Source organism: Alosa pseudoharengus, unplaced genomic scaffold, assembly GCF_046254945.1.
Source record: "Alosa pseudoharengus isolate Yale_2024_CS ecotype anadromous, Long Island Sound unplaced genomic scaffold, YU_APseudo_1.1 YU_APseudo_1.1_scf_14, whole genome shotgun sequence".
Lineage (NCBI taxonomy): Eukaryota > Metazoa > Chordata > Actinopteri > Clupeiformes > Clupeidae > Alosa > Alosa pseudoharengus.
The window spans coordinates 22716333-22724871 of NW_027468609.1; the positions used below are offsets into that span (position 1 = coordinate 22716333).

The window sequence follows — 8539 nt, forward strand, 5'->3', positions numbered from 1 at the left end:
CGCGCTTGGGTTGAATTCGTTTACAACAACGATGGCTGCCGCTGGAGAGTTGAGGTGTGTAGATTCTGCTATTAGGTCTGTTCTAGAAGATATCGACAGCAAATTAATTTTAAAAGAGGAACAGAGAAACGCGATCAAGGCATTTGTTGAAAAGAAAGATGTTTTTGGCGTCCTTCCTACGGGATTCGGCAAAAGTTTAATTTATCAGCTGGCTCCGTTGGTCGCTAAGAAGATGGGACACAATGAAAACCCATTGGTCATTGTTGTTTCTCCTTTGGTCGCACTCATGGAGGACCAAGTGAAAGAAGCAACTGAAATGGGCATCACGGCGATGCAACTCGGCGTGAACGACGAGGTGGATATAGCCAGCGGTCGTTGCCAGCTCCTTTTCGGAAGCCCGGAATCCTGGCTGCTGAACAACAAGTGGAGGGACATGCTAGGCTCCGATGTTTTTCAAGCCAACGTTATGGGTATCGTCGTGGACGAAGTTCATCTAACTTACAAATGGTAAGAGATAATCTGACTGTCTGACTTAGTAAATAACTCGCAATGTCGTGATATGAATCCCATGTTGTAAACATAGTAGGTAACGTTGTACGTTCGCTAATTCAGACTTGGTACAATCTTAATGTTAGTGTGATTGTAGCGAAATAACTAGCTGTTAAAACATTCTAATGTAGGTTACTCTTTTTTTCCCTATCAGGGGTCAGGCTGCAAAAGGGCAGACGCCATTTCGCGACAGCTTTGCCAAGTTGGGAGAACTTAGATCCTTAGTTAAAGCTGGTAAGTACAAAACAGTAGACTTACTGCATGTTCTGTCTTCGATGTTTTCTACACATAGTGTAATTCACCACTTTAATTGAAATCAGTTGCATTACAGGAACCTGTCCACTTCTAAACACTAACCACTCTCCCCCAAAACCGGTTTTTCATTTGCATTCGCACTGGCCAAGTGGCCAACTGGTTGCCCATTCAGATGCAAATTGACCATTCATTTGGGTGTTGCTTTATGTACTCAAGCACCATACCCATATTGGTAGTCACTGTACCCCTTATAAGTGATGTATTCTTTTTAGATGTCAGTACAGTCATTAAAAAGTACTAAATGATACTACTCATTTCTTATTTTTACTGTTACTTATTGGTTGCTTTTTGTACTGCTATATATTCCAGGTACACCTGTGCTGGCATTGACTGCTTCTGCTGATCGGGAATCCAGAGCCAGGGTTATGAAACAGCTTCAGATGGACAATCCAATCATTTTGGCTCTGAGCCCAAACAGAACAAACATCAGACTGGGTCTGATTAAAGTACCTGGCCATACACTGGAGTGCCTACACTGGATTGTGAGGGATGTGAAAGAAAAAGGTATCTCCATGTTGCCAGTAATTATCTACTGCAAAACCGTGAAGGCAGTTGGCAGAGTGTTCTGCCATTTGAAGGGAGAACTCGGTGAAGATTCCTGGGTTGACCGAGACCCTGAGAAAAAGGTTGAAAACCTGCTTATAGGCATGTTCCACAGCCAGACACTCCCTCAGAATAAGAACAGAGTGCTATCATCTCTGAGTGGACAGGGTAGCTGCCGAGTTGTGGTGGCAACAACAGCTCTTGGGATGGGCCTAAATTTTCCCAACGTATCACACATTGTTATGTATGGGTTGCCAGATGATGTGGAAGCCATGGTTCAGCAGGTCGGGAGGGCAGGCAGAGGTGGGTTGCAGGCACATGCGATTGTTTATGCTGTCAAACAGCATACAAAGCTTGACCCAGCAGTTAAGACGGTACTTGAGACTGGAGTCACTAGTTGTCTGCGGAAAGCTTTGTACTGCCATTTCGAGGAACACACCACATCTGTTCATCCAGGACATCTGTGCTGCACTCACTGCCATTCTGTTTGTTCTTGTGAACCTGAAGGTTGTGGGGAGCCAATCCCCAAATATGAACACTTTCAAGGGGAGGTTTCATCACACCACAAACACAGAATGGTCACACCTGAGGACAAACTTTTGATCAGGGAACTGCTACAAACTTACAGGAGTAGTTTACTTCAGGACCATACAAACATACCACTTTACACAGTCGACACAGCCTGCACTGGTTTTGGAGATGAACTCATTGATGCGGTTTTAGAACAGTGCACACAGATATTTGACCTGGACTTCATTATCCATAATCTCCCTACATACAAACTGGAACATGCAAAAGAGATACTACGAATTCTGCATGAGGTTTTTGATGACGTCGAACAGAGTCAAACGAATTTGTTTGATGACAGTGTGGTTCAGGATGACCGTGTTCAGGTTGACATGGATTACACTGGTTACTTTGATGACGAGGATGAGGATGAGATACAATCATCACCAAGTAGCTTGGAATCAGGCTTGTCAATGTTGAAGATCTCAGACTAGCTTCAAATTCAGGCTCAAACTTCTAGCTTCAGGGTTCTGTTGTTGTGCAAATACTTTTTTTTTTACCTGTTACATTCATGTTTTTGAATAAAATTTAAATTGTTTATACTTCTCTACTGGTTGGTGATGTTTCTGCATTTAATAGACAAACAATAAGACATGTCATTAAAGATTTTTAATATCTACACTTAATAGGTAATGTTTGAAGATATACTCTGAACTTTGAACATACAACCAATAAGAAAACACACAAAAATAAAGGTTTCAAGAATGTGGATGCTACTATTATAAACTATTATATTAAAAATAAATTATTTACATTGTCATTTATGAAAACACTATTTACAAATTACCATCACCATTTTACATTTCACATTTACATTGCTATTTAAATAGGCACATTTCGCCAGTCCATTATTTTGGACTTCATCCACCTCCATAACTCCTGGTAATTTAGCTTTGCCAATAAGTTTCTCTGGAAATTTGGGAATGCATGATACTGCCTGCCTGGGTGATTTTTGAAAAGTTGTGTCTCCCTGAAAACATTGACCAGTGTTAAAACGTCCTCCTGTTCTCGGGCCACATGATGAATGCCAGTCGGCCTTGTCAGCTCCAGCTCTGTGTCCGTTTTGTCCATTAGCTCCTTGACGATGCCAATGGACCTACTGATTCTGGCTGCTGACATTTCTGACATGTTTGGTCCCAAGCCTCTCATAAATGATTTGAGAAAATTGTTTAGATGTTCCAGGTGGAGGTCAAGTGGAATATTTTTCCCCTTTCTCCCTCTGCCATTCCAAAATCTGTTCCATGTCACACTGTGTGCCATGCGTGGGGACAGAGTGACATTTATCTGCAGTGTCAGAAGGAAGGTGCTATAGGCATACTGGCTGTGCCCGTACGCTTTGTAGAAAAGCAGGGCAACTTTGTACAGTCTCATCAGCCTTTCACCATCCCCTTCCCTCACTGCATCCTGCAGGTCTAGCAGGAAGAACCCAAAGCCAAGTCTGGCTTCTGCGTGATGTTTTTGGTGGTCTTGGTTCGTCGGACTCACATTTTCTGAAGAAGAGTCTGATGGAGCCACAAGACCATGCTTCTTCTTCTCATGTGTTTCCCTTGCCTTGGCGTATACATACATATTGCCACACCCGTCTGCACGACACGGAAACTGCTGCCTCTGCTGTGTCGTAGCCTGCCTTTGAGTTGCAGCTTCTGTCACGCCCGTCATCATGACAAAGGTGTCCACAACCTGCCCAACCTTCTCATGCAGCCAGCTCCTCTTCAGTTGTGGCAATCCGTTGTTAACATCCAGCGGGACAAACCCATCTGGAATTTCTGTTAGCACAGAATAAAATGTTTAACTTCTAACCACCAGCAGTGTAAATGCAGAGATATAAGTCATGGTTATAATATTGGATACTAACTTTTATCAAAGTGTACAATTTTGACAATTACATTTTACAGCAGTAACATATAGATACATGTATTGATGTGATAAATGCTAGTTCTAAACTATGAATGTGATGCCAAGTGCCAATTTACCTGTCACATCCTGCAACCCAAAGAGTTCCATTGCAGCAGCTAGGAAGAGTGCAGTGGTGTCCTTATGCACAAATTCCTTATAGGCATTGTAAGCTGCATGAGGACCTTGTTTAGCATTGCTGCACCTATGTAACAGAAATACATAGTTTAGCGAATGGTTGACATAGTTTTCTCAGTGTTATTCTTTCCATCTCTCACAGACATTTACATTTATTAATGTAGCAGACGCTTTCATCCAGTCATTTATTATGTCAATTATATGACAAGGATAATGACTAAGGGCATTGAACCCACAACTTTTTTGCATGCCGAACAGGTCCTTAACCTCTATGCTACCACTACTTCGCTCACACACACGCACACACTCACACACACGCTCACACACACACACACGCTCACACACACGCTCACGCACACGCCCGCATGCTCATATGTTAATGTGTTAAAAACAGTCTTTCGCACAGGTACAATAAGAATATTGTGCGTCCAGTGTGCTCTTTAGCACTGCTGAAACTAACCAACTAACCATCAACTATCTTGAAAAGCCTCAAATGCCCACACACAGTTAGTGAAAACATGCATTAAGTTGAAAACATACCATACGGAGAACAGCACAGCTGCGTTCATGATAGCAGTACTGTGTTCCCCATCCCATAACAACCCAATTCATGAAATATCCAGACTGGATTTCTGTGAAAGAACTGTGGAAAGCATGGTCAACACAGAGTACTTATAATCACTGTAGTTAACAACAATATTGTTTAGACTGTAAAGACAAGCATAATGTGATGACAAAGTGGACGGTTAAAACAACAGTAATAATTGTACAATGTATGTATTCATGGTATTGCAGATAGCAGACGTTGTACCTCAACTTCGTCATGTTGGCAAGAAGTGTGCCATGGTCTTTTGAGGATGCACCATCATAGAAAATCCGATGATAGATCTTAAACAACATTGAAGACTTGTGATTAACAAAGGATAAACATAACTTCACACACAAGCCCTTCAAGTAATCTATCTCAAAATCATCTAAAGTAGTGGTGTGATACTTTTATTTTGTTACTAATCAACATCATTCTATAGTTACTCACTTCAAAGAGGTTTCTGATGGCATGCCAGTCCTCAAACTTAAAGATGAGACCTTCCAGTCGGTCTTCCTTTGTAGCACCATCTGAGAAGGCCCATTGTATGTTTCTGCAGTTCCCCTCGGTCAGCCGGTCACCTCCGACTAATACATTTGACAACCCGTCTGGTCCCTTTGGCACATACCTAAATGGATTACACACAAACGGGGGAATTATACGTTTCAATACAGCCCTTCTCCTGCCAAAGAGTGACAGTGGAGCCTGATTTTATTCTTACTCTTTCTGAAGGTGGCGAAGTGTGTCCACCAAATCTGACGTTTTGTTTTCGTCCTTGAAGAGCAGTCCCAGAGGGTACTTTGAGAATAAAAAAAACAGATGACATTGCAGTAATGTTTGAGTTGAAATTATGTGTATTTAGTTGTATTTTACAGATTTAACTCATTACTTACATCAGTGGAGCACTTAGCCATGTCCTCTGTATATTGATGTGGCATGTGGTGAACCACTAATATCTTGAAGGGTTTAAAAACAGCCAGGTACTCGGTAAGGATGCGGCTTCCAAGAACAATGAACTCACGTCGCATATAGTCTTGGATTTCTGGTCCGGGGAGTGAGTTGCAGAGGTCGTACTGAAGGATGTCACAGTCCGGTCTGTCATTGCTAAGGTGATATGTTGAGATTCTATCTTGGACTGCAATATGATGAATCCAGTGTATGGATTTATTGCTGTGGTGGGTGGACTGATGATGTGCGCGCATGAAAAAGTCCAAATTGTCAAATATTATGGAGTATGTTTGTGGAGGAGTGGGGTGGGTGATCGGAGAAGCCGAGGAGCTCAAGCCTAGCTCTGCTGCTTCAGAGTCACTTAAACTGTTGAAAGGTAGCGTAGCCATGTCATCTGCAGGAAAAGAAAAAAGTAATAACAATTTAAAAACAAAGACTTATTATTATTATTATTACTAGTAGTAGTAGTAGTAGCATTAATCAATACATAGACACATAACATTCAAGACGACACAGAATTTGATGTGCTTGTTGTGTTTCTATATATTGGTCATTTGTCATCTCACCTGACAAGTGAAGCTCTTCCATGTTAAGTGGCTCCTTCGGATCACTTGTGCTTTGGTCTTCGCTGGAGTCCACTCTCTGACCAACATCAATGTTTCCTTCCGCTTCAGAGTTCAGGAAAACTTCATTCTGGACCTTTAACATTTTTAGAGACCCACCACATAGGAGTGCCAACTCCTTCTGCTTCTCTACAGAATTTTGGTGAGTTGTTGTTATGGCCATTTTGCTCAGTCTTTCAAACACTGCTTTTTTCGCCCCACCATAATGTAGAATACTACATAGGTAGTATGCAAAGGCTGACAGGTGTGCTTCTCTTCCTCTCAAAGCAATGGAAGCTGCTGCACAAGTTGCAGTTTTAGAGTGGTTGGTGACAGTTGTGAGAATTGAGAAGAGGAATGGTGAAAAACGTTTTAGGTCTGCCTCTAAGCTGGTAAATGAAAAGGCTTTCAGATCATCCGGAGATGACTTCCACAGGATGAAACCGTTGTTTGGATTACAGATATGTTTGCATTCGTTGCTTATTAGCTCCAGGATGTGCACCTTTATTTCCTCAACTAGGTGTTTATGCTTCAACATTAACTTTGCAGCTGTTGCCCATTTTTTCTTATTGATGCTGTTCACTATTGAGGCATCTTCTGGAGGACATACCTTGGCAACAGTCTGTGATGGGAAATGGGTGACAACCTGAAATATAAGATAATGTATCAGTGTGAAGAATTACAGTGTAGCCTAATAAGTATAATGTGCATTGACAATACATTGAAATATACAGACTGTTAAATATGGTGACACCAGATGCAATTGCTGAGCAGGTCAGAGCAAGGTCAGTGGAACACTGGCCACCCCCCACAGAGGTACCCACCCCCCACAGAGGTGCAGAGCACAGAAGTGGGGGTTGGGACACACTACAAGGAATTCCAGAGCTGATCACAACAAGATACTCTGTGCCTTGTCAGAGAAACACTGCCCACCCCCCACAGAGGTGCAGAGCACAGAGTGGGGGTTGGATAACATGCTAGTCCATTACAAAATGAAGTTTCTAAATATTGACAAAGTGACAGAGGCCAACTTACACATCAGGTGCAAGTTTATCCTGGTAACATTTGCTCACACTACACTCAAATTCGGGCTGGCTTCCAGAATACACACTAGGCTACCATGTCAAAATATGACTAGATGATTTAATCATAGATAGATTACACGGAAATGAGGAGTGTGGGAATGCACAGTGTTTATCACATTGGACAATAATCATGACTAACTATTAACTCATGTGAAACTTGGCAATCGAGGTTATTCTCATAGTCATATCATAAGAAGTAGAAATGTATTAACAACCTTACCTCTGTAATGCTTCTTCGCGTTTTTGTACCGGTTGGAGTTGACGGATTGGGGCAGAACTTCTTCAGAGTCCTGGGCGTCTTGGAAGGAGTAGGCTCCCGGTCTCTTTTCTCTGATGCCTCAGATGAAGACGGTTCTTCAGGCTGGTCTCCTTCGTCGTCTGCCCATTTTTTTAACACAAGCATGTCGCGTTCCAACCGTGTTATAACGTTCTGACAGGACCGACAAATGCGATGCGATTTATTTGACGTTTTGTAGAGTTGTAATCCTAAACGGAGAACTTGTTCGTATGTGCATTCGCCTTTATTGTTTTTCTCAAAAATGAGGTTCGTGTGTTGAATGACTACTCCTTGTATCCTTACATTCTTTTTGCAACACCGGCAAAAATCGTTCACGCTCATCTTCTTATTCTAGGCTACTTCTTTTCCAGCGTGCAGTTGAGTTCTGTTGACAACAACTATGCGTCGCTTAACATACGTCACACACTCCGTTGCTCTTATTGGTTGTAGGTCTATCCAATTGAGTGCAGAGGCATTTTTTTTCCTGGTTCGTTTGAAACACGCCCCATAATCACAGCTCTATGGAGCAGTATCAGACTCAAATTCTGACTAGAATTGAGTATGACTACGTCAGGCTAAGATTCAGTACCCCTCAGTGTTATAATAGAAGACTTTTATGCATTTTAATTGCCTGTTTTATTTTGTTTTATTGTTTTATTACATTATTGTATTTATTTACTTATTTTATCTCAACTTCATTTTATCCTTTCATGTCTTATTTATATCTTTTCATCTTTTCATCAGCCTTCCCTGTTTTTAAATGTGCCTTGACATTGAATAAATTGCCTTGACTTGACTTGACTTGACTTGACTTGACTACACAAAGAACAGGACAGGCAGCTCACAGCTAAAAGGCAGAGAAGCTTCATACATGCCTGCACACTTATCAGTGCAAGAAACTCCACAGTCCATATGCATTCATTCATATTTATAAAATAGATAGTTCCGGTCCTTGAATTTTGATTGGTTGAATCACGTTCTGCCGTTGTATATTTTCCCGATATAGCACGGCTGAGACCGCATTTCGTTCTATATT

The 8539-nt window shown here is 41.7% G+C and overlaps 2 protein-coding genes across 3 annotated transcripts in view; one reads left to right on the forward strand and one right to left on the reverse strand.

Moving 5' to 3' along the window:
• The window catches only part of LOC143123085 (putative ATP-dependent DNA helicase Q1), a 2681-nt gene extending 182 nt beyond the window's left edge, over nt 1-2499 (forward strand). Inside the window, exons 1-3 of the mRNA XM_076284205.1 lie at nt 1-507; nt 704-783; nt 1174-2499. The exon at nt 1-507 is cut by the window's left edge and continues 182 nt beyond it. Coding sequence (XP_076140320.1) covers nt 32-507; nt 704-783; nt 1174-2408 — 1791 coding nt within the window. The 5' untranslated portion in view covers nt 1-31 and the 3' untranslated portion in view covers nt 2409-2499. The remainder of the gene's footprint in view (nt 508-703; nt 784-1173) is intronic.
• Nucleotides 2500-2586: 87 nt separating this feature from the next.
• Nucleotides 2587-7782, reverse strand: LOC143123086 (uncharacterized). Of its 2 annotated transcripts, XM_076284207.1 has the most exons (9): nt 7447-7782; nt 6106-6787; nt 5485-5933; nt 5313-5389; nt 5042-5219; nt 4817-4893; nt 4546-4648; nt 3948-4072; nt 2587-3740 (listed from the first exon to the last, which is right to left on the reverse strand). In XM_076284207.1, exons 1-8 carry the CDS (start codon nt 7627-7629, stop codon nt 4058-4060), a joined length of 1764 nt encoding a protein of 587 aa, XP_076140322.1. In that variant the 5' UTR covers nt 7630-7782; the 3' UTR covers nt 2587-3740; nt 3948-4057. The 2 variants fall into 2 exon arrangements, with proteins under 2 accessions (XP_076140322.1, XP_076140321.1); XM_076284206.1 differs by having other exon boundaries at nt 4546-4893.
• Nucleotides 7783-8539: the final 757 nt, after the last annotated feature.

Excerpts from the sequence above, each read along its gene's own strand:
- LOC143123086 (XM_076284206.1), bottom strand. The coding sequence starts at position 7,629 with ATGCTTGTGTTAAAAAAATGGGCAGACGACGAAGGAGACCAGCCTGAA. Across the intron at positions 6,788-7,446 it reads CGCGAAGAAGCATTACAGAG|GTTGTCACCCATTTCCCATC; the intron begins GTAAGGTTGTTA and ends CTTATATTTCAG. Across the intron at positions 4,894-5,041 it reads CCATCAGAAACCTCTTTGAA|ATCTATCATCGGATTTTCTA; the intron begins GTGAGTAACTAT and ends ATGTTGTTTAAG.